At 42.9% G+C, this 25,917-nt stretch overlaps 1 protein-coding gene across 1 annotated transcript; it reads left to right on the top strand.

The window, feature by feature from the left end:
- The first annotated feature begins 247 nt into the window (after window positions 1–247).
- On the top strand, window positions 248–25,263 carry cckbra (cholecystokinin B receptor a). The gene is made up of 5 exons (XM_063877424.1): window positions 248–575; window positions 9,137–9,385; window positions 14,456–14,717; window positions 19,199–19,332; window positions 20,605–25,263. Exons 1-5 carry the CDS (start codon window positions 425–427, stop codon window positions 21,159–21,161), a joined length of 1,353 nt encoding a protein of 450 aa, XP_063733494.1. The 5' UTR covers window positions 248–424; the 3' UTR covers window positions 21,162–25,263.
- The last annotated feature ends 654 nt before the right edge of the window (window positions 25,264–25,917 follow it).

The raw sequence follows: 25,917 nt of genomic DNA, 5'->3' as shown, positions 1-25,917 counted from the left end.
CAATATTGCGTAAAATCTGTCTGTGATGTTACATGAGTCGTTACTGTTGTGACTGAACTCCACAGTGACATAGAGAGGAAGAGGAGGGTGTGACAGAGAGAGAAAGAGAGAGAGAGGGAGGGAGGGAGGGAGGGAGGGAGAAAGAGAGGGGTTGCCCTAGCAGCGCAGCTTCATTCCTCCACAGCCGGGCTTCAGTCCGCTTCAGTTCGGTACAGTGCGCGCGTCGTGGCGAACTTCTCCACGGACCTGTTATTCTCCGTTTATTCCAAGTAGCTGCATTATCTAAATCACTCAACTCCAGTTTTGGGCTTTCTCCAAGTTTTCACAACGCCCCCTCTCCGGCTGTTATGAACAAAACAGCGACGGCGACTCCAAGTTGATTCCAGCGCGGCTCCAGTTTTTGTCGTCCCTGTCGCCGGAGAGGATGGCTCTACAGGCGGGGAATGTCAGCGTGCTGTCCAAGGAGGTGTCTCCCGGCTGCGCGGAGCTGGGGAACCTCACCATGGAAGTTACTGACTATAATATCAGCTGCAAGAATGTCTCAGTCCTCCCCAGAGCCAGCAGAGGTGTCAAAGGTAACATCTATTTCTCTTCTTCTCCGCCATGAATAATGCAAGCTGAGGTGTGAAACTGTATTTTTTTTTTTGTGAACAGAAGGGGTTGAAAGAGATGTCAAAACTGTCATCCTTTCTAAATTATGCTATGCAGCCAGTGAAAAAAACTATTTTGATTAAAACAAGTCGTACAAAATAAAAGCGCCCACCTCCTGGCAAAAAAACATGCATTAATTCCAGCTTAATGATGTTGTTTGCTTCTAATTACAAGCTGCCACCTATGACTGATTACCTTAAAAGGCAATCAGTTGTGTAATTTGATCTCAGATATTGAATTTGTAAAGGCAACTAAAAAGCCACTCTACCTTCTAGATTCACCCCCTGCCTGATTTATGTGTAGTGCTGTAAAATTATTTTGCAAACTGAAGCTGTTTTAAATCAAGCTCCTCCGCCTCATCACGTGGAATCAATCACCAGGCATCCTGATATCTCTGCAATGCTGTGTGGCAGGCAGTGTTTTAATTCAGAATGTTGATTTTGTTTCGTGCAATAAACTCTCTAAATGCTGACTATCCGTTAAAGGGATTAAACCCAACGCAACACCAGAGGGGGTTAAAGCCTTCCCAGCTTTGTCTCCGGGACCCCACTGGAGAATTATTAGATAATGAGGTCTGAACGTGGGCGTGAGTTTTTAAAAAAAAATCCTTCTCCCTGCCGCAGCTGCAGTATCGAGACAAATTTTAAATCTTCACTCCACTAAATTATTCACAGCCGTTCCTCCTTCACTGCTGCATTTCTTTTATTGAACTTATACAGGAGACGGCTGCATCAGTGTAGGCTTGAGAGCCATCAAACAATGAGGGGTGTGTGAGGTGTTTGACCAAGAGAAATGACCCCTGACAGAGAGATGCCTCATTCCCCCTGCGACACACACACACACACACACACACACACACACACACACACACACACACACACACACACACACACACACACACACACACACACACACACACACACACACACACACACCTCTTCATTCTCCTCCTCTACTGTCTCCATTCAGATTCTGCAGCTGGATTCCTCCCCCAGATGTGACGGGGCAGGATATTAAACCACTTGTGGAATCACTGCTGTCCGATTCATTGTATTGGACATTTATTCCTGCACAGAATGACATAAAGACAACAGCTTTAACATCCGCTTGCTTTAAACTAATCCAAAAACGTCAAATAAAGATATGTATATATGTGTTATGTTAGATAAGAGTATAAAACACTAAAGAAAGGAGGTTTTTTATTCAAAATAGGGGAATATTAATATTGTTCATGCACTTTGCTTCTGACACATGCCTTTAATATTCATTTTGATCTAAATAGGTCTGAGTTTGTATGATAAAATAAGCATTTATACATATTTGCACATTGTGTAAGTGGAATAGGAGCACTGAAATCAATGCGTTTAAATGCAGTATGAAGACATTTCACATTAGGAGTTACTTTCTATAAAATGTTGGAAAATGCCCATCAGTTTTGCTTAGCCAGAGGGGACATCTTCAATTTGGTTGTTTTGTTCAGCCAACAGTGTCCGATAGTCATTTTATCGCATGAGAAAGGAAGGAAATGTTCCTGTTTGAGAATAGGTGGAACTTAATAAAGCCAGGTTAGTGATGGAGGAGAGATGCTCTCTTCTCTGCTGAACTCAAACCATGCGCTCTGTTCTCGCCCTGTGCTTTTAAAGCTTCTGCGACAAAAGATGGAGATTAAAAACACAATCAGAGGATCAGTTAATCAGTTGCTCTCCAGCTGTGAACCCTTTCCGAGAACACTCCCTGAGTAATACTTACTTTCAACATTTATATACCAACTACTCAAGCAACTCTTGTCCATGACGACATACAGAAAGAGCGGGAGAGCTGAGACTCAGACGCAGGTCAAAGTGGATATATAAAGGATGAAATCACAGGGATCTGGACGATGGATATTATTGATGAGCGTAAAAAACATTCAATTAATCTGCAAGAGAACTCGGTAAGAGCTTATTCTGCAAACATTTAATGATGATAATTCAAGACAGCGAAATTGTACTGATGTAGAAGCAATAGTTTAACGCTTCGTATTTCATATTTGCATTTACATGTTCCTGCTGGAGACACAGGCTTTCTGCAGTGTTTGCTGCTACCTTTGAAGGATCAGCTGACGTGATATGTAACAGCATCAGACATGCATCACATTACAGTAATCTTCCGGGACTCCGGAGAGGAGTAGAGTTGCACCTTGGCTCGGCCCCGGACACCCTTCATTCCCCACTGATTCAAAGTGGCACTCTGCTGAGCTCGCCCTGTCTTTTTGAGTGTGTGTGAGCTATCATTAAGCGAGCACCGTTTCATTTTTTCGGGGAGAAAACAACCTGTCGCCCCAGGCACCGCCGAGAGTTTCTAATATCCAACCAATTTCTGCAGGCGGTGTCTTGTCGAAAGAATTAGCATCTTGTTCCCTCTGGGTTTCAACGCGGTGATACAGACTGACATAACATGATCGGCGTAATCAGATCAAATAATTGGGAGCAACCTGGTGAGGCGGAACAAATAGATTGTGCTAAATATTCCCCTCCCAGCAGTAAGGCTGTTGCTTCTCGACTTAAGTGTTGGGCCTCTAAATTCAGCAGTGTTTCCTGACACCTTTGTTGCTTTACTTAGCTGTCAATCAATCAACTGGGGCATGGTTGTACACAGTATTAAAATAAAATCCATCATTTATTCAGGCTACAGAAATAACAGCCTGGCCAAAACCAACAGAACTGATCGAAGCACAGGTTTAGGAATGCAGGACAACTGCTTGCAATGATGGAGTGTCTCGAAGAAGGTTTCTGAGACGTCTGCTCACCTCAGTATAGATTTACGAAGACAAATCAATATACCATTAGTGCTTTTATATACATTTATCTCCTCACTTCAACGAAAACAGCCCATATTTCACAGATTATGAGTGCGTAGTGTCGTCTGTAGAGTAGACAGCCCAAGTAAAGATCCCCTCAAGCGTGCAGAAGTTATATTGAGCCGTAATGCCCTGTGTCAGTCTGCACAGCGGCTTTATTAACTCCCAGCAGAGGAGGATTGGGCTGCAGCTTTATCAGCCGGACTCAAAGCATATGATGGAGGACTCTGTTGATCTCTAACTCATGTGACTCGCCAAGTGACAAACAATACAACCCTCGTTTACAGGCCTCTGCACCGCGTTCATTATAAGCTACATTTATCATACTGAAATGTTTAATTTCTGATTGCTTACACCTTCTTGAAGTCTGACTTTCACAAAGTTTAACGTCTCTATAGACTAGAATTGAACTGCTTTGGGTCCCATTTGGAAACACCAACGCTGGCTTTGTTAACATAGTGATTTATGGGCAATTAAGTAGCAAACACCTCGACTGAATGTCTAATTCAATCAGGAAATCACTGAAGGTGCAGCTAATAGTTGCTTTTAATGAAAACCCATTTATAATTCATTTCCACAAATGCTCACAATAGTTCATTTCACTTCCTTTTAATGAGCCTTTAGCAATTATAGAAATAATCAAACCTATTTTGTGGATGATTTTGCCTTGATTGACAGGTGTCTCCACCTCCAGATGAGACTCCCTAACAATAGATCGTACCGACTAACCAAGAAATCCCTAATCATGCTTTGGATTTCCTTGGAAACAATGATGTGGCAATTCCTACTAAGCAAAAACACACCATAGTAACATGCATGCACACGCTTGGAATCCTAAACTCAGTTTGCAGCCAGCCTGCCTTTTGAACATTAGCAGGTGACGTTTGAGTGCAGTTTTTTCCATGCAATGAAAACAGCATTTTGAGCCTTGGTTTTAAAGCGGAAACAAGTTTTCATCCAAATGTTTTTCAGGTTGCAGTTAAATAGAATTGGAATATCATTTTAAAGAAGAGAGGGATAGAAACCTACCATCTGTCTTTCTATACATCATCCTGCTGCCCATCACATTGACTTTTTTTTTGCCATGCTTTCAAGTTCAAGTATTCGCTTCCGAATGCAACAATATGCTAATGAGGCACAGCTTGAAAGAATAATGGCATCAAAAAGCAAATGTGTGTGTGTCTAACAACACCTCATGGGTAATTGAATATGTGCTGAGCTTGTTTGCACACCAGCTTCTCCCAACTTCCAAAACATTTCAGGGTAATGAAGGATCAATATTATGGTCTGTTGGGAATGCATGCTGGGACTAATTGAGTGTAATTGTGCTGACTGTAACAGTAACTGCAGGCAGAGACTCAATGCTTAACTGCTGTCAAAGGAATCATTTACTGCAGGGGGGGGACTGGAGCCTTTGCAGACCATTATCATGCACAAACGCCTATATAACTCACTACAGGAAAGGGAAACCCCCTTAAAGCTCAATCTCTTTAACACATATCTTTGAAATGTATACCTAGAGAAACTGATAATCATCCAGTGTTTTTTCCAGGGATTCATATATCCTTATATATAAAAAAACAAATGGATTTTTGTTATGAATCCCACAGATTCAGTTTGATCCCTCTAATCTAAAAAGTATCAAGCTGACACAAAGTGAAGCGCAGAGGGAAGCTTGGCATCCAGTGACCGTGTCCTCTGATTTAAACACAATGAAAAAAGGTCAAAAGCACAATCCCTATCTTTTGATTGGATATGTTGGCATGCGAGACACGGCGTCAACTCTGCAAACTTTCTACAGCTATTTAGGAAGAGGCGCGACTGATTAGCCGTGACAAGCAGCGAGAGGATGACAGGGATTACAGCCAGCGCCGTGTGATGTAAGAAGCTGATTTATTGGCAGTGTCGACACATCTCTGGCATGGAAAGCAAAATCCCCCTCCGAGGAAACAGTCCTACCGCGCATGTTAGTATTCCAATTTGGAGTGTTTACTAGATAGGGATGAAATGACTCCAAAACACAACCATTAATGGCTATAAGGAAACACGTGTGTATATGTAATAACAGTTCTTGGAAAGTCTTCAGAAGAAATTGATTATTCTATTTCAAAACAAAGTGAAATGGAACCGGATCTTTAAAGCGGATAAACACCGTGGAAGGTAAATCACAGCTTACAGCACAACATCGGATGGTTGATTGGTTTTCTTTTCTCTTCCTGCAAAACTGATCATGAGCACATCCAAGTGAATCAAATATGAAAATGCAAAACGGATCTTCTGTTTCTCTGCCGTCACTGAGAGATTATACCGTCCGTGGTGTGGGAAAATGTTGACATTGATATATTTGTTTGTCTCTTGAGGACACTCTTTCTCTGACTTCCCGAAAACAGACTTTGTAATTATAATAAAAAATGTTTCTATCCATCTTATCTATGAAGTGTAATCATGTGTGACTGATTTCTGTAATATATAAGCTGTCAGACAGCTATAATGAGGATGTGTGTGAACATTTTAAGCACATTTCTTTCCAAAAACACATTTTCTTACCTGCATTGTTTGCGTCCAATGTTTGCTGAATGGCAGTTGCCCTTTCTGGCATGTTCCCATGTTACCTGGCACAGCATCAACTCATCATCACTGCATTACCACTAAACTGGCAGCTAGAATATGTACAATTTCTTTATTTTAAAACGTGATACAGGGTATTTGTTTTCAAATTGGTGCCGAAACAAACAGTCCCTCAATCGATCAACAGTAAATGAATACCGTTTGTCATCCACCCGGACAAATAGTGCTTGCACACTCACTGGAAGTTCATTCAGGTCCATGTCATACAAGCTCAAGGAAAAGGGAATTAGTTGCAGACTCCCAAAAGTCCAGGACTAATTTCGTGACTCATGTCTAATGCTTTACTGGTTCATTTCCAAAGGGCTTTCCACCCTCTCACCCGTAATAAAGAGTAACATCACATCTGGCGGGCGCTGACAGTCATTTCTACAAATTCAGAAATGACTGTCAGGGGCAGGGTGTAAAATATGGCTTCATGGTAAGGTTTTTTATTAAAAAGGGGGAAAGGTAGTTCAGAATTGTGACATCTCAGTCACCGCCTCTGAGATTATTACAGACCGCTGATGATCTCTTCATCTCAGCCAAAGAGGGGATGAGGGTGTAGCATGGGTAGGGTGGGAATTCACACAACTTAAGCGTAACTTATTCCTTCTTTTATTGATCCAATTTGTGATGGATCCCTGCTTGATTTTTGGAGAGTATATAAAGGTTTGTTAGCGACATAATTCTGGGCATTATTTTGAAGCTGAATCCAGATAAACTGAACTTTGTAAAGCGTGCTTATTGAAATAAAATTGTGCACAGAATCTGACGCCTACGAAGCGATTTCAATTCTAATTGTTCTGTTAACATGGCAGGTTAGGGCAAAAGTTATTAAGGAACAGGACTGGTGCTTGGGAATGTGACGGGACAGGTATGTTTTGGAGTCAGACCGTCTCCTCCACATCCCTAAATAAATGCCTTTTAAAATAACTTGTCGTGTCTTTGCCGTGATGAAACTTAATTACAGTTTGCATTGCAGCAGCTGAAAGGATACACAGCAAGAGTAGAGCAAACAGTGGTTAAATAAACAGCCACAGCCCTCACATACGCGCTTGATCTCTCCGCCCTGGGTCACGGCGAAAATATTCCACGTCAACAACTCCCGCTGCATATAGAGGCCATCTTTCTATTGGGATGTATTTATGGATGCGTTTGGATTTGAATGCAGCTGTCACGCTTGAGGGAGTCAAAGTGAATCGTCCTGCAGTCCCTTAAGCTCAGGGGAGCCAACGTAGCGCTGTGGCTCCATGAATAGATAAGTCCATCTCCACCAGCTCATGATCCAACATAAAAGAAGCTGCAGTGGGGGCTCCCTGCGCAGTGTTTGTGTAGGAAGTCTCCCCAGCGAGTGCTGATTATGCATATTCCCCATAATGCTTTTGTGTAAATCAAAACTCTTGTCACCTGTGTTTAAGATGTACCCTTCAGTGACGGAAACAAAGGGCGATGTTGCTTAGATGAACTGAACCTGTGATGTCAATCTTCTGATGGAACTGGTCCCAGAGCCATCAGAGGATTCTCTCATCAAAGGGATAATTCATACTTGCAGTTGAGGGCGACTGGGTGTCTCTGACGGCAGAGGTGATTAACATTCATCCCGCTCTTGTCCAAGGTTTATATCCCTCGGCTGCTTTTATCTTTGTCGTCTCGAGCCTCTGCAGATTGTCATGAACGAATACGTTATCTTGCAATGGTGTCTTACTCCGTAACCGTTAGATATGTATTGAAGCCTGACGGTTTCCCTCAATGGTGTTCAAACGCTATTTTATTCATAAGGACAACGCTCATGAATCAGGTCTATAAAAGCAATGCTGGCTTCCTGCTAAACAGTCATGCATGTACGAGCACACTATGACAAGATCACAAAGTTATAATAAACCATAGATCGAGTTTGGATACAGGACGGCACTGCGTTATTTTCTGCACGTACAGTACAGTTTGATTGTTCCTCTTGTCGTGAGCACTGCCTTCAAGGTGACATTTGGCGCTCTGTCTGCAGGCTGTGCTGAGGACCTTTAGCTTTTTTCCAAGTCTCCGTCTTACATCATGGTCGGCCCTGACCCTGTCCTGTTAGATACTCTCATTCACACACAGACTCGCAGTGACAAGCCACCGTGAGTGAAGGGGAGCATCCCAAAAACCCCCCGGCTGGCATTATGCTCTCACTGATGCTCAACTGTATGGCAGAAAGGAAGAAGCCCTGTGGAAGCTATTATGCTTTTCGGGGGTTTTCCTTTCCTGTAGTGTGTTATATATAGGATTTTGTGCGAGTAAATAGTCTGCAACAGCACTTTTTGTACATGAATTCAAATATGAACCTGACATGGAATTGTCCTACAGAGAAAATGTTCCTGTTGGGTTATTGCTTTGAGGCTAAGCGAAGGACAGATGTTTAAATGTTTTGAATGATCATATTCGTTGTTCCATTTTGAGTTAGGTTCCCAGGACACCTCCTGATCATGATGTTGTTTGTCTTCATATTTTCCTGACAGTATTATGATGCTAATTATAATTTGGCTCACAGCCGGGGCAGGAGATATTGTCACCAGCACAATTTGTTGATTATGCAACGTTATTTCGTCTGCCAGTACAGTCGCGCCCGGGGTGTAATTTCCCAGGTGAACAACCTCTTCGTATATATTTTAAATTAACGTCTTGTTTTATTACTTCAGGTGATGCTATCTTGTGGGTTTCTTGAATGATTACAAGAAAAGAGCCCTGACACCTGCATACAGATGAAGAGAAACTTTTGAATTTGATTGTGTTCAGTCTCTTGTGAATCTGGTGGAAGTCTTTAGTCAGCGAGTATCTCCCTCTTCTGTCTCCTATTTGTCCTTCCTCTTCTTTATTTCTGTTCCCATCTACATTACACATTTAGTGGTGACTCATGAAACCCAGAGAAACTTGCACAGAGATGTTTGGATGAAATAAATGTATATTCCTGGCAGAGTGTCTCATTGATCTGAAGCTGTGTTTCTCACTTCGACAAAAGTGCTTCCTTTCTTTCTAAGATTTTGATTAATCTTCCTCTTTCAGAAATGGACTCTTTCCGCATCCTGCTCTACTCGCTCATCTTCCTGCTCAGCGTCTTCGGGAACCTGCTGATCATCGTGGTCCTGGTGCTGAACAAGCGCATGCGCACCGTCACCAACTCCTTCCTGCTGTCGCTGGCGGTCAGCGACCTCATGATGGCCGTGTTCTGCATGCCCTTCACCCTCATCCCCAACATCATGGAGGACTTCATCTTCGGAGCAACCATGTGCAAGACTGTCACCTACTTCATGGGTGAGGATGGAAATGTTCCCTGCCAAGATGTATTTGCTAGGGGGATTTTGGTACCTTTGGGTGAAGCCAAGCTGGCGGTTACTTCTCACAGTCAAATCTTAAATGAAATTGGTCCATTATTTTCCAAATCACACTAAACTGAGCTGTCAGAAACAACAGAAAGTTTGGTATAAGAATGATCAGGGTTAAAAAGGTTATTATCCAAGAATCCAATCTTTTTTGTAGCTGTCGACTGATCAGAAAAGGCTCCAGCTTTACAATCCTGCCAGAAAATTGCTTGAAATCTTTCCAGAGCTTTTCCGCCAGGCTTTCCTACGGGCTTCACTTTTGCCTGTCAGAGGGTCACAATCATGCTCAAAGAGCTCGAGCAGTCACACGTCTCCAGGAGTGTGACTGAGCGATGAGCTGGCTCCCATCAGGCCGGAGTGAAGGTGCCACGTGAGGCCTGAGTCACACGGCAAAGGAACTTTCTCTGCCTCCCTTTGAGCTTGGTATGGTTGATCAGAGCTATTGAATGGAGAGGTCTGCAATCCTATTATTATCCAGGAAATGCGATGCACACTCTGTGAGGACAGGCTTGCTGGATCTTCTTTTCAATTACTGGCTTCTGTGAGCTGTGATAAGAAGGAGGAGGAGGAGGAGGTGGAGGAGGAGGAGGAGAGGGGCAACATCCTCAGACTTTAAGACACAAACCATTAGTTATTTGTCCAACACTTTTTATGCTAACTTGTAATACATTCAAGTTAAGGGCTAACGTGATAAAGAATGATTGTTAGGCGATGAATATGAACACTGGCATTACATTAAACTGTGAATAATGGACGTCCTGCATATGTGATACTTCCTAAATCAGCTACCTCAGAACAGCAACAACACAATTTCATCTGCAATGTTTAAGATATTTCGTTCGTCCAGGTTTGGATTAAAAGGTGATTAAAGAGCTGTGATTGAGTTTTTTCAAACTTGTTTGTTTATTGCAAATTACGTGGTTCTTGAAGCTTCTACAGTAAGCTCTGTGTACACTTTCCATGTGATACTAGTACTAGTGAGTTTCCGACTGTCAGTTAGATCAAGAGACTTGCAATGTTAGCCGGCCAGCAGCTGCAGGAAGGACTAAGGTGGCCACCCTTTAAAAAGCAAGACCCCACAAGCAGAAAAGGAGCACAATTCAGAGCTGGAATGAGACATACTTCTTGTAGTCCTAAGAGCCTAGGGATAAGTTACCTGCCATGACCTACCCTGAACAACTCTGGCCTTAGCATCGGACCCTCGTTACTGCTCTCTCAACACATGGTCCCTGAACATGGTGCATTTAAATTCTACAAATATCAGCCTGGCGTTTAAAATCCATATCAATCAAACCCCCCCCGTGATCTGAGCCTCCCATCAGCCAATCAATACACAGGATAATCGTGACCATCCTCACTCATTCAAACTGTTCGGTAAACTCATCTGTCCTTTGCCAGCTCATCTGTTAGCACACGCCCTGTAGACATATGATACGCCATCCATCCTTCCACTGTGCATACATGCATCCATCTATCTGTCCCTCGCTCGATAATCAAGTGAATCATAGCCCGCTTACGGTTTCGCTGGAAGATCAATGTTGTAATATTCCGTGTGTGTGCAATTGTGTGTGTGTGTGTGTGTGTGTGTGGCCTTCGAACACATTCATCCATGTTTGTGTTTGTCTTGCTGATCGTATGATGCAATCACTAACTTGCGTACCAGCTCGGTGTCAGCTCCCCCCGAGCTGAAGCTTGAATAATGTATGTGAATTCTCGTGGCTTCAAGCAAACTTTTGCAGTTCTGGCTGATGCGCCTGGCACCTATAGGACATTAAATCCACTTGTAGAGTTGCTTCTGCCTTTTTATGGCAGCCTGGGAGAGTTTGGTGTAAGCTGAGAAATAACAGGCGTAGTTTTAGCTGAGGAATGCAAATCTTTTCCCCTGGGTTGAGGTGAGCTGAAAGACCCTTGACTCCAGACTTCACAGTTTTGCTCAAAAGCCAGTTATCAAGAAGCGCACTGTGGAGTGCTCGCCTGATTTAATGAACAAGGAAAAGGATTAGAGCTGCTTCCTCTCGAGGAGGGAAGATACAGCGCAGGGGCAAAATGTGAGCGTTTAGTGGGTTAGTTGGCTGGTAATTAACTTGGCTGCAACTTGTTCATAATCACAGCAGAATATGCTCCCCTCTAAGATTAGCCTCTCAATACTGCCAAGTTTCAAGGGGGTGAAGCTTTGATCAGAACGGCTGTCAGAAAACAGACTTTCTGCAGCTATAAGTGAGAAACAAAAGACATGCATATAATGGGTCCAATTCTGTTCATCAACAGCTGGCTGGTCTCCTGGTCTCCTATAGAGTATTCATACATTTTACTGCAGTCCATTTAAAAATGTGTTCAAGATTTCCTGTTTTGTTTCATAGCTCTTCATCAGAGGCCAAACAAATTGCTATATCACTGCCGCTGATCTCATATCAGTGTTGACTCGCCCTGCCAGTCATAAAACAAATGGTCACATGAACCTGGACTGAGTGCTGACAGGTTTGATGAATCCAGGACCTATAACGCTCCTGGACAGCAACATAATCCCTTAGACTACATGCACACTCATCTCAGAGCTCTCTGCGTACCTTTCACTGTGTCATCAATTCAAATCACTGTGGTATCGGTGCCATAGATCACCTGGAAGTGCACTTCCTTTCAATATGAATGTGCACAACCTCAGAGCGATCAGTCTTTATAAGTGTAGGGTTTGAAAACATCGCTCATTTGAAGACGAGGATCTGTTTCACACAGGATCCCACCTCTAATCGGCCTCTCAAGGCTCATCTATTGCCTCTTTCTCGTGTATCCTGCATTGAAAAGTTGCATTTGAATGTGTGTTGTGCTAAAAAATAATCACTATACCACTATCAGCATGTACCTACAACTCTTTTTATAATTCCCTTTTAATCCTGCGGTGCGTCTGTTTGCTTTGTAAAGCACTTTACAAAAGTGCAGTATAAATAATGCTTTTCCTCTTTCATCTTCTACTCATTATTTTTATCGTTCCTTTGAGGAAAAGACAAACCATTCGTACCTCTCTGAGCTCGACATTTTCACAATCAGTGTAAGCCGGCGCTGTGGCTGGGCATGACCGCCTTCAAGCATCAACAAAAGAAAACCCCCAGTGTGTGATATGGTCTTTCGACTGTGTCTGTGCTTAGCACTTGAAAGAGATGTGTGGGTGTGCAAGACTTATTGTGCGAGACTCCTACGGTGCCGGTGCGCTGTTGGGATCCACATCTGTTGACTGTGCCTCCCACCTCCTCCTGCTCAGTCCGAGTCGGCTATTTTAGTTGATTGGTAGTGGACAGGATTGAGTCATGGAAAACTCAGGAGGGCCTTACTGCTTATAGACAGCCTCTTAGACCAAAATAGAAAATGTAAAACGATAGAGCATTTTAACAACCCACCCTGCTCTTGAAGCCATTAAATGGACTACAAGTTGTCACCACTGCTGTTATATGGTCAGGTTTGAGACAAAGATATTTGGTTAGGTTGAGAAAAAGATCATGGTTTGGGTTACAATAAGTATATGTCAGAAACTTTAGTAAGTTAGGTACACTACCCAATTTCACTAGTAAAAATAAGTCAACTTTTGGCTTGAAAAGTACAGACAATTCTCAGCAAGATTCAGGAGTTATAAGGATTTTTTTAACGTGCTATATCATATCACTTTTCAGAGCATGCAATGTACCTGTCGTCTTCACCTCACAGATTATCAGTGCCTCACATCGCTCTCTGGGAGGGTATGATTCCCAGTTTAGAAACCCCAAGTTTAAAGCCAATAAACCCAGGGAATGTGGTTCGATGCAGTATGCTGCCATGTTTCATGTAAGTGGAGCAGCAATCAAAAAAATGACCCTTCTCACAAAGAGCTGAAATGCTTTTTAATAATTCACAGTCTCTGTCTCAGTCTGGGACGGCAGGGAGCATAAAAGCCATTCAGATGTCTTTTTGGTGATGATGAGCTCTCTTTGTTCTGGAGTATCCCTACTAGTCAGCTCCTTTGTTCTGTAGGAGCATGATATGATGAAGCCGTTCTCCTGCCCCTATCTGACTCCACATCAAATTCTCAGAGGCCCTTTTGTTTTGGTAGTTACACATTCTGCAGGCGACGATATACCCTAAATCCTTAATCTTTTAACTTCTGATAGAAAAGCTTATCACAATGAAAAGGATTGGTTTGCAAGAAAAAAGACCACCGCCACAGGCTGTTCCCGGAGAATGCATTGTTCTGTATGGAGTCGTAGACCCCTCAGATACTTAATGGGCCTGCTGTAGATTGAGTCGCAGCATGCTCTTAGGAGTATGCAGGATGACTTCCTTCCTCGAATGGTAATGCAAAGCTATGGTTTGGCAAGGAGATGTTATTTCCGTTGTGAAGGACCAAGGGATTGGGATTAATATGTTGTTGCTTTTCATGGCGACTGAGAATAAGTGTGCTGATTTATTCCCGGGGGACTTCTGCAGGTATGGGTTTATAAATGCTATGTGTCGCAGCCTAAGAAGAGAGGCTTGCTTTCCCCTTCTGCAGACTATGCATATTCATACATGCAAATGCAACCTGGCCTTGTCTCTGAAGGAGTTTAACTTGCGTTGAACCCTATAGAGACAGTGTCCTTGGATAATTACCAAGGTGCCAACTCTATTGAGGCAAATAGATTTCATATCCTTAAAGCCTTGAACTGTGTTGGAGAGTTTAAGCCTGATTGACGTGGAGGTGTATGGTAAGCGTGTGTTCATTGTCTTTGAAAGTCTTCTCAGTTTGAGCTGTCACCACTGAGGTTTTGCTGTGTCTTTTGACATGTGTTTCTGCTTTCAAAGCTAATCAAATATTTTGCAAGGTTGGCATGAGATGTTCAGATGTTCAATGTGTAATGTGGCAAATTCATTATCTTAAGACCCAGCCAGCTAGCTGTTCCCTCCGCCTCATGGCTGCCGATTTATATGAATCTATTCCCTGACTAAACCATAAGACCAACTCTCTAAGTGTTTTCTTGTTGTCTCCTCTCTCCTGCAGGGATCTCCGTTAGCATCTCCACCTTTAGCCTTGTGGCCATCGCCATCGAGAGATACAGCGCCATCTGTAACCCGCTGAAGTCTCGCTCGTGGCAGACCCGCTCCCACGCCTACCGCGTCATCGCCGCCACGTGGGTGGTGTCGCTAATAATCATGGTGCCCTACCCGGTGTTCAGTGCCATCAAGACATTCCCGAAAAACAATGGTACTGTTGGCCACATGTGTCGCCTGGATTGGCCAAGCAGGGCCTCTGAGCAGACGTGGTAAGTACTGGTGGGACTACTTTCTGAAAGGAATAGGTACATTATCAGCTAGACAAACATTTTTTTGATTTGGCTAAACATCTGTTTATTTTGTGGAAGTGCCTCAATAATCCCCACAGGGCTGCGTGAGTGAGGAGCGAATAGGCTGAATCACTGGCTGAATTGAATACAATCTGCTTGCCTCTGGTTCCAAATGTGTGGAAACAATCTAAATGCAGGGAAATTGTGTCATTTTCATGCATTGTCAAGCAGAAAAGCGCTTCATATTTTAGAGCTGTGTAATCACACCGCGTTTACACTGATTGCTCACAGTGGGGATAAAGATTGATGCTGATTCGGCCATTTTGATAAAACAGTTCAAATTCCCTTGGCTCACCTGTAGAGCAGTACAGGACACTCAGTATGAAGCAGTTAAAGGGACGTGTTGTGTCAGAGGCTAAGCAACTTCTTGCAGAGCTTGTCGTTTATCTACTGTAGCTTGGGGGAACCTAATTGCAACTAGCCAACAGCTCTATCAGCCTGCTTCCTGCTACTCGTCCACCTGCAGACCGACCGGACATCCATCCTCTTTTTATTCGGAGCTCCGTAAAAACAAAGCTGTCTCTGCCATCTTTTATTTGACACGATCTTCATATTTATGGAGCAATTATACCGTTTTTGAGAAGCAGAAGTATTGTTTTCTGGCATCACTTTAACATTTTAAGGTGAAAATCTGCATGTTGGTATGAGGGCACACGGCGAAAGTAAGAGGGGGCAGCACTAGACAAATCCCCGATATATATTGCACAGCTTATTAGCTACAATAGGTAGTGCCATTTTAGACTTTTAAAGGTCAGCACTGTAATGATTTCACAGTTCACCAAAGTAAGAAAATGTGAGCAAATCCACTGAGTGTGACAATTCCATCCCAGCAAATAGACTCTCATGGTGAAACCGGACCTTTAGTGCTTTATCCCTCTAACTATCCAAGTAGAGATATGAGAGGGAGAAGAGTGGAGCTAATGATGGATAAAAGAGATCTTAAATCCTGTCATGTAATGCTTTGACCCCTGGGCTGAAGCTATAAAGGTGGTTTCTGAAAGATGAGTGAAATAATTAGGTGGGAGACTTTTTTTTGAGACGGTAAAAAGGTGACCCGGCGGCTCCTGTCGAGGCATAATTGGAGACGGTTTAAAACAGCAAAGAATAGTTGGGAGGGAAAAAAGAGATATCATTAGCCGGGGATACTGTACATAATGTCTGTGTCTTTGTAAATGATCATGATCATTTCCCTGCTCCTCGCTGCACAATAAAAAGACAGACAAGTGAAGCTTGTGCAAAATGCTAGGAGATAAACGTTTATTGCCGCTACAGTCTAGATTGCACGGCGTTAGGAAAGCCATCCGTCGGTCTACATGCCCTCTGAGGACCGCTACATGCTGCTCTGTGGCTAAACCAGCCCCCAAGTAGACGGATACACAGCCAAAGACAAGATGTGTTAAAGCATCGTGGGAAATGCTACTCAGGGATTTTCATAGATCTGTCCAAAAAGGCCCTGCAGGATTGCGCAATTAAAATGAGGAAGAAGCGGAACATGGCAGAGCTTTGTACACCCCCCTACTCTGACAGCCTTTTGTGGTCCAACACTCCCTTTTCTCTGACTGTCTATCAAAGTGTAGGGCTTCTCCGGGAAACATGAGACAGTGGGAGACCAGTTAATTAGTCTGTTCGGTGAAGAGGAGCAGGAGGAGAACATCTGGGCTCAGAAGTCAAAAGTCCAGATGTGTCGCTAAGCATTAAGACCTTTCCATTTTTAATATACAGTTTCATTTTGCCGTATTTTACTTGAATCTTGGACACCTTTTCCATCTACCTCTCGCTCTATGAAAATAACACCTCTTACCTAACGAAGCCGTGCACTGACTCACTGGAGCGTCCATTTATAGTCTGAGATGATGAGCACAGGATTTCAGGAGCCATAAAACGGTTAATGATCCAATTTTGTCAATTTAATGATTTACTTTTGTTGTAATCATTCTCATGCATGGTGTGCATTGACGATTTTACGCACACTGGAGTTAACATTACAATTATCCTAGCAGCAGAGGTACACCGGGGGGGGGCGGGGGGAATTATCTTATTCATTGAGGCAAATCTGACTAGATACTGACAGCATATTCGTTTGACCAGATGTGATTTTGCATAGAAAACCTGGATTACTATACAATTCCAATTGGGTGCACAATTAAAGTAAAGAAAAACATAAAATAGAAAAAGATTTGATTGAAATACGAGGTCTGGGTTTTACGCTTTACATTACATAATGCATACAATGTTGTAGGGCTTTTTAAACACTATGTTTTTGCAGTACAGCCCTCTAAAAACCTGCAAGAAATGGGGAGGACTGTCCGTATCCTGAGAGTCTAAACTCAGGGCAAGGGAATCCAGCAACCAAAGATTGGACGGACGCAAATATTGAACTAATGAAGTCGATGTAAAGGGAATAATTGTACAAATTGTCATGGCAATCCAACCAATCAAAGTGTCTACGGTTCGTAAACCCTAATGTCGTCCTTAGATCTCACTAGAGGAAAGTCGGGCGTCACTAAAGTCAGTAGGATTCATCCTCAGTGGACCACAAATGTCCGTACAAAATGTATCAGAAATCCTTTTAAATTGCATATATGCTGGCCAAGAATTACACAAAACTCTGTTCTACAATAACTCCCTTTCCTCTTCTCCCCACAACAGGATGATATTATTAGTAGAGTTTGAAGTGCAGGCATATGCATACACTGTAAACCCAACACACCTTCCTGTTTGATAATCATGCAGATTTCAGGTGATTTGGAAACAGTCCACAGATATGAATATTCATGCCGTCCATCTGGGCTTCCCCACTGAGGCAAAACAAGCTCAGATATCCACCGTACCCTTCCGGTTTTACTCCTACACGTTCACTTCCTGACAGCTTTTGTCCCACACGTTGTCCACAGCATCAAACAGCCATCTGATGCGAGGCTTTGACTGAATGAGGAGTGAAAGACAGGGGCTGAGAGTTCAGAGGGTTGTCCAGGAAGACATTAAAATATCAGAGAATGAATGAAACTTCCCCTCTGCTGGCGCTTTCATTTGACGGATCAAAGTGGAGATGTGTCTGGTAAAGATTTATCTCGATCAAAGTGACACCTGTGCAGGTTCTTTGGCGCATTCATTCATGGGTTACCCTTTATAGTTTTCTCTCGAAACATAATGGTGATGCTCCCTTCAGTTATTTATTTACCTATAGTTTCTTTAATTCACAAGGTATGCATCTTCACAATTTAAAAATGATGAATATAAGAATTTGGGAGAACATTTGGTCTCTATTCATAGCCTACATAAAAGGTAGAAAGACACAACCTAAAAAATCTCTAAATCTGAATATCCAAATCCATAAAATTATCAAAAATGAATAAGAAATGATCGAACATCAGGTTTTTAATTAATATTCTGTTCTTGCTCTCACAGAGTCTGTACTCGTGTCTCTTTATAAATCATTCATTGCACATCACAGCATATTTAAAGTGTTAGATGTTGCACACACAATATATGCAGAGTGGTATCTGCAGTCAATTACTGACAAAGGCTCGGAGCTTTTGAAAAACTCTCCTCAGTCAATATTTTCTTCAGTTTCTTTGCACTTAACTCACTTCTTTTTCTTTGAGGTGCCATCAATCCAGGCCCTCGAGAGCACCATGATCATTATTTTCTTTCTGAGACAACATTTATGATCAGAAAACAGTCGAGCACACAGCCTGGAGCAGCGTGAAACGTCTCTCCGTTGTTCAAATACTTGATGTCATTTCAGAAGCATCTTATGGTAATGTCTGCTGTAATGTGTCCATATGCACCGTTACTGTGTCAACTCTCTACATGTTGACTGCAGGACTGGTTGGGAAAGGTTGTGTTGAAAGCTTTCTGTCAGATAAACAGGATGGCTAACACTTTCTTAGAGCGCTTGGGAATTAAAGACCTGCAGTAATTAACTGGTTCAACTGGTGCAACTGGCCCGCCTCACTTTTCAAACTATGAAGACCTGATGTAGCCTCGTGTTTGGAGGGCATGAACAACACTTCTGTGCAGCTTAAGTCAAAAACAGACTAAAAGGAAGGCAAAAATACACAGCAAAAGTTTTAAAAAACAAAAAACATTTAAGGTAGAGCAAGTATAGAGGAAGGTTAAAACACAGGATGCTGAAGAGTTTGATCCCCTGCAGGTAGAAGAGGAAGTAGTACCTGCAGTAGTATTGCAGTACCTTTGCCAGACAACCACAGGGGTAAATTGGGCTGTGGCGAGGGGTCAACTATCTGCAGGATGCCCAGCAGCCCCGACATAGCCAAAGGCATACGAGGAAAGAAAGTCGCTCGAGAATCAGGAGTGTTTCTTTGGTTTCAAGTGTTGATTTCACACCATCACACCTCTGAGTTGTTTTTCTCTTTTCCACTCTGGCTGTTTTTCAGGTATGTGCTGCTGCTGTTCACTCTGTTCTTCATCCCGGGAGTTGTGATGATTGTAGCCTATGGTCTGATCTCCAGAGAGCTCTTCCGAGGCATTCACTTTGAGCTGGGACAGAACAGAGAGAGCACCCCCGCCGGTGAGATCCATCGCCGATCCAATCCAAACTGCAACAGGCTTTTAGCTCGCATTGATTTCATTCACACTGAGGATGAACACATATTTTCCACTCTCATAGATCAGTATGTGAACTACATTGGAAAGCAGGGTTCCTCAAAAGTCTGGTTAAACACGGCATCTGCCAGTAATGATAGAAATCCATTAAATCTGCACCATTTCTCAGGCGAGCAGCATGACTGTGAAAGGATATGTTATTGTTTTGCTGCAAGCTGAGACATATTTTGTATTGCACCTGTCATGTAGACTCCATCTCAGCTGTCACTTTACCTCCTCTACTTGTTTTTTGGGGAATTTTCTGCAGCCTTACAGCTAGTATTTCCCATTAATTATTCGTTATTTGAAATAGGGTACCTTATGGTGAATGATAACTACTGACGTTACTGTTTCCATGGAGTCTTGTGTGTGATTCATCAAGGTTGAGACGATCTTAAATAGCCTTCGGTAGCAGCTGCTATCTACAGCTTGAACATGGTGTTTTATTTCTTCGTGGTCCAGCTAATGGGGAACTTTTATCTTTGTCTTTGGTATTCAGGCAGTGTTTTGTTCTTGTTGTAATTAATCCCCCCATTTATAATGATCATTAGAACATACTTCTATCTGTTAAAGGGAAAGTTTGGAGGTTCTGAAGTGGGGTTGAATGAGGTAATTATCCATAGTTAATATAACTCCCTTCACCATGATTACAGTTCGGAGGACTAAACAGGAGTACCAACCCGGGAGCAAAGCGATGTACTGCAGCAAAAATAAACTTCAAAGAAATCAGTTCATGCTGTTTTGAATATTCACACCGCTTAACCTTGCCGTCAGACCGCCTTCTGGCACCAGAAAACTAAGCTTTTATTTATGCTTTCTTTTTAATCCACCGGCCTGTATTGTGAAAAACCGTGATTTTACTTTGAATAATAGATGATGCCTTGATGAGTTTGTTTGTGTAATAGTTTGACTTTGCACTTTGCAAGTTTAGTTTGGATTAACCACAATATAAAACAAAGACGAAGCAACGATCGCTTTCTTTCAGGTGGCTAAAAATCTAATTTGCCTCTGCCCTCCTCCACTGCAGCACATTGCTCCACCTGTCGGCTTCTCCAAAACTGGTGGTGAACGGAGGTCCAAACACCGACTATCCAACCCTCCCTTAAAACAATCTGAACTATCCCTTTAATTATTGGTATTAACCCCATGTTGAAATCCACCAAAGCTCTCCAAATGTAACCTTTTTGATCCTCCACAGCCCAGAAGAACGGTGTAGGAAAGACGGCTGCCGCATCCAACGATGACGACGACGGCTGCTACATCCAGGTGTCTAAAAAACCCACCGCCGCTGTGGAGCTCCCCACCCTCTCCGCCGCCCAGGTCAAAAGTGAGCGCGCCCGGAGCAACACCTCGGAGGCCAAGCTGCAGGCCAAGAGGCGAGTCATCCGCATGCTGATGGTGATCGTGGCGCTCTTCTTCATCTGCTGGATGCCGCTGTACTCGGCCAACACCTGGAAGGCGTTCGACCTGAAGTCAGCCTCCAAAGCCCTCTCAGGGGCCCCTATCTCCTTCATCCACCTGCTGTCCTACTCCTCCGCCTGTGTCAACCCCATCATTTACTGCTTCATGAACATGCGGTTCCGCAAAGCCCTGCTGTCCACCTTTGCCTGCTGCTGCCGCAACCGGCTCTGTCGCTGGTGGTGCAAGAAGAAGGAGGGAGGGGAAGACGGCATCAACGCCACCTCCATGGGCACGTCCATGGCTACCTCCATGTCTAAATGTAGCTACACCACTGTTTGCACCACCGGCACCTGATGAGCCTCAAGCAAAGCGGGGTGTTTGCATCAGTGGGTGTCAGGGGGCAGGGGTTACCGTGTGCACCATCTGTTTTCTTCAATCTCCATCTTAATATGGTATGAGTCATTCGATGAGTAATATCCCTGCCCTGGTTTATGAAGCCGCTTCGAAAAGGTCTCCTTCATGTTCTGCGTGCATGGTTGCAGAATGTGAGGCCATTCGGTTTAGTGACATTATTTTTCTTGCGTTTAATCAGCAGCATCCGCTTTATTGCATCCCGAGGAGAACATCAAGTGCCTGTGCTCTCTGTGTGGCTTCGTTTGTCCTGGTAGTTTGTTCACTGGCTGACAAACAATATAGCGTCGTTAAAAAATGTGAATCCTGTGTTCTTGTTAAGACTGTCTTTATGTTTCTTACTGTGCCAAAGGTAGATTAGTGACGGAGACATACTGTTGAACAAGGAGGACTCATTACCTCAGTAATGAATAAGTATGGATTTCAGTTCCTTTTGTGTTTAATGTGGCTCGACCTTTAGTCATAACATCTATCGCAGTTATCAGAATTATTCCACTAAAGGCCAGTTGTGTGGGATCTTAGTAATCAGTCTATTATACCAAACAATGTCAAAAGGGAACAGTGGGTGCATTTTATTCTAGACACACTTCTTGCTTGGCTCTGACTTTTTGCATTTTGCTCTTATTGAGTTATGTTTCATCACTTCTTGTGTGTACAGCATATTTCCTGCTTACATCAAAATTTGCTGCACCGCTGCTCGATTCAGTTTGATAAGGAAGTTTCATCTTGACGATGAACATCTAAAGACTGTAATCCAGCCTTTTTTTTGGCACGGCATAAATGAAAATGTTTAGAATATAGCAATCTTCTTCTTGCGTTGCTCCACCCTGCAGCATGGAGCGTCAAACTAAAGTCTCCTGTTGCTACAAATGTCTGTTGAATACTGATGAAGACATTACCTGCAGGATTTGTGTTGCTAGAGAAAGGCGCACATAGTGAATCTATGAAAGGTTGATTGCACTTGCCAGTTGCTCCAGTCTGCCCCTGCTTCACATGGCACGGAGTACTGCTTAAGTCAAACTCACCTTTTCTGCTCAATTATCTCAGCGGCCTCTTTTATGTGGCAGCTCTGCGTTCCGCTGCAGTGCTGCCAATTACGCTGAACATTACCTAAGTACAAAGAGCCCGTCTCCAGGCTCAGACTAACGAGGTGTTTCTCAGGGACCCTCTCCTCTCCTGCAGTGCAAAACTCGTGGCTCGACTTGAGAAAAACTGATGACTAGCCCCTCTGACAGTGCACATCGGAGCCCTTCAAATCGTTAATGACAACAACAACAACAACAATAAACATAGTTAGCATCTTTCATTGGAGAAAAGACCTCAACCTGAGCTACTGTAGAGTTGAAAAGAGCTGTTTGTCAATAATAGAAATGCAGCGATTACAATAAAAGCCTTAAAGGCAAATGAGGGTTCAACACAGCAGCTGGTTAGCTTAGCTTAGCACAAAGACCTTGCTGCTGAATGAAGCATTTGAATAACATGGATATTTAAAGTAAGATTAAGCTTACACTTGTTTTGTATCATGATTGTCTTGGTTCATCAGTGAGCCGTTCATATTATTTTAATGACAGGTTATGCTTCTCTTGATGCTCATTACATCATTTATGAATCCAGTCAATTCTGCCAAAACATGGCCATGATACTGTTGAGTACTTTAACGTTGTATTTATATATGAAGAAGACTCTGAATGTTACCAGTTAGCCTCTACAATATCTGGATTTGTGTTGAACAGATACTTTTGTCCTACATAATGTTGTTTGACTGCTGTTGTTTCATCACTTTTAAGTTTGCTCCTCTTTTTCATGTCCTCCATCGCCTAGCACTCACGTCCCTGCAGCCCCCACCTAACCATCCACCCACCACTCTCCTGTTTATCCCCGTCAGCGCAGAGGCGTATAAATACCTCAATGGCAATGGAGTGTGGGTGACAGCTTAGATTAGCGGGTGCCAGCGCTGTCCAAGAGCAGTTTACAGGCCGTGGCAGAGGTGGCAATTGGGCAATTGCCACTCAAAAGTCCTACATGAAGGCTGACTGTAAACACCTCATCTGGCGGCTCCACTCTCTGTGCACATTCGTAATTAAAGCAGGACGCAATTTGCATATCATTGTGACCCAACCTTTGCAAATTAAGTCAGGATTGTTTTTGCGATTGCACTTTCACTTTCCATAATTTCTTTATTTATTTACAGGTATGTTTGTGTTACAAATTGGAGCCTCTAGTTTATTGAATAAGGATCTTGTAGCTGAGTAAAAATAACCAAATAAGCTTCTTGTCCAGAGTAATTTCTTTGCCTGTAGATTCATACTTTCACAAAGTGAATCTCAGAGCATTATGGATGTGCATAAACCTTCGGGTAACCTTGCTCACCTAAAGTTATGCTAAAAGCTCCCCGAGAGGCAGAGATTTGCTCTGGAAAATGAACTGTTTTTGTTGAATATTATATCTGTTTTTATATTCACCTCGGCAGGCCAGCAGTTTATGAATTATTAAAACGCTGCTCGCCTCTGTCCAAAGTTTAAGAAAGAACGCCTTGCTTTCCTCAGCTTAATAACTTACGTGTGATATCTTGTTCGTAATAACGCAAGTTGGAGTAAGAAAAAAGTGGAAAATATGATTTGAGTTTATCAGACTTTAAAAATGGTGCAATTAACCCCCCAGTCCAACCCACTGCTCCGTACCATGTTTTCAGAAATGGTTAAAGTATTCCAGATCCTTACATTTTTTTTAATCACTTCATGATGATTGTAGTATTTTATGCTGTTATTTAATATGTCTAATTATTCCTTTATGGCTATATGGAGCCCCTCCACCCCCCTGGGTCAGTACTGTAAACATATCTATGAAAAGCAGGCTACAGAAATATTTTTTACCAAGTTAGTTTACAGACTCCTAGAAAAACAAGATAAAAATGCCACTTCAGGGGTGAGGAATGGAATCCGTACCCTGTCCCCAGAACAGTGCCTGATGCAAATTGAAAGTGAAATGAGACGGAGGCACGGGAGCGCAGCCGCTTCCTCTCTCATCTCCTCCTCCCTCAACAAGAATCCCATTAGGCGCTCCAGGCGGCACAAGGAAAACAAAAAAAAACACTTTACGAAAAACACAACATGTGGAACAATTTGTGACCGTCTTGTCTGAAGAAGTGACGGCATAAAATACAAACTGTAGCGTCATATTTCATAAATGTCACTTTTCTGGAAATCGGCTCCTCCGCTTGTTCTATAAGCTGCTCATTATCATTGTGCCCGTCCATGTACACACTGAAGAAGTACACACTCGGCTCGGGCCTCAAACAAACTGCTTTTCTTCATTCCTGAAAAGTGTTTGCTGCCGGTAGACAAATCTCTCATAAGTAAATTAGAAGAAATTGTTTCTCAATTATTTATAATGGCTTTCCGGGGAACGGCTGCCAGTAAAATGCGCCTCTGCTGGATTTGTATTTTTGTTCTTCTTGAATGATTTCTGTAGTTTTACCTCAGGCACAGAATGAGGCGTTTTCTGTTTGGTTTACAGGTTTTGCACCTGAGAAACATAGCTGATGCCCGCATTTGTTTCCATGTTTTACTCAGCCTTACAGAGTACCTCCTTGTTGGAAAAAAAGGGGAAATGTGTCTTTGGTAGCTTTCCTTTCTCCATTTACTTTACGGGAAGATTGGAGTTGTTTCTAACACCTTTTGAGGAAGAGTGTGAACTCGTATGTCTCGGCCAAACGTAAGAAAGAGGTGATGAAATCGTATTTATGGCGTTGGAAATCCTGCCCTGATGGTGAAAGCTGTCTGTGTTTGTGCGTCTACGTGCGCTACATGTTTACCAAAGCAGTCTCTGCTGAATACCTTTTACATGTTGCCACATCTGGTGCCTGCTCGTGCTACATAGTGATACTATAATACGTGTAAATGTCTGTGAGCGGATCTAAATGTGAGGTTATCGATGTTTGTGATGTTTTGCTTTCACTGTATATCCAGTATGATATAGTTCTTGTGGTTACTGGCTACATGTGCAGTATTTTCATGCCAAATGTCCATTATTTAACTAAATAAATATTGGGGGAAAACATGACGTGATGTGTGATTGATTTCTTCATAAAAGCATCTAGTGCTCCCCTTTCACCTCTCCGATAAAGGCATAGAAAAAGGACTCTGGTATTAAATACGCAGCATGATGAACAGTATGTGCCTCCGGACTCGTCGCACTGAAGTTTGAAACACTTTTGCATGTTAAGCAGAGGCGAGCTGGACTGTGAAGAACGACTCGGTGGTGAGTAATAACAAAGCCAGATGAGTAATAAAACAACTAACAATGGCGAGTGCGCTCCCCCAGCGTATATATGAATCAGGGGGACAAGAAGCCCCGAGGAAGTTCACACTGGCATACCGGGATGAGGAAGAGGCTCAGGAGTGATAGCCATAGCAACGTAAGAGGCCCTAACTTTAAACTGGTCGTCTTTTTCTATCATTCAGAGACGTGGGACTTCAGTAGAAGCAGAAACGCATTTGTTTTTTTCTCGGGCCGTCCAGAACCCCATGAGGCTTTTCAAATATTTTAAACAGCGAGAGCGCACGGAGGAATAGGAGATGTTCACTGAATATTAATGAAAGCCGTTCTCTTTACTGTTGAAACAGATATCAGAGGCTTCTCTCCGGGCGAGAGGAGTTGCAAAACCTCATAAATGTACAGTGGTGGAAGAGGTATTTTT

This window comes from Eleginops maclovinus, chromosome 24, assembly GCF_036324505.1.
Source record: "Eleginops maclovinus isolate JMC-PN-2008 ecotype Puerto Natales chromosome 24, JC_Emac_rtc_rv5, whole genome shotgun sequence".
In the NCBI taxonomy this organism is placed as follows: Eukaryota; Metazoa; Chordata; class Actinopteri; order Perciformes; family Eleginopidae; genus Eleginops; species Eleginops maclovinus.
Note: the sequence above shows the minus strand (reverse complement) of the source record. Positions and strands in the feature narration are given on the sequence as shown.

Excerpts from the sequence above, each read along its gene's own strand:
- cckbra (XM_063877424.1), top strand. The coding sequence starts at position 425 with ATGGCTCTACAGGCGGGGAATGTCAGCGTGCTGTCCAAGGAGGTGTCT. Across the intron at positions 9,386-14,455 it reads GACTGTCACCTACTTCATGG|GGATCTCCGTTAGCATCTCC; the intron begins GTGAGGATGGAA and ends TCTCTCCTGCAG. Across the intron at positions 19,333-20,604 it reads CAGAGAGAGCACCCCCGCCG|CCCAGAAGAACGGTGTAGGA; the intron begins GTGAGATCCATC and ends GATCCTCCACAG.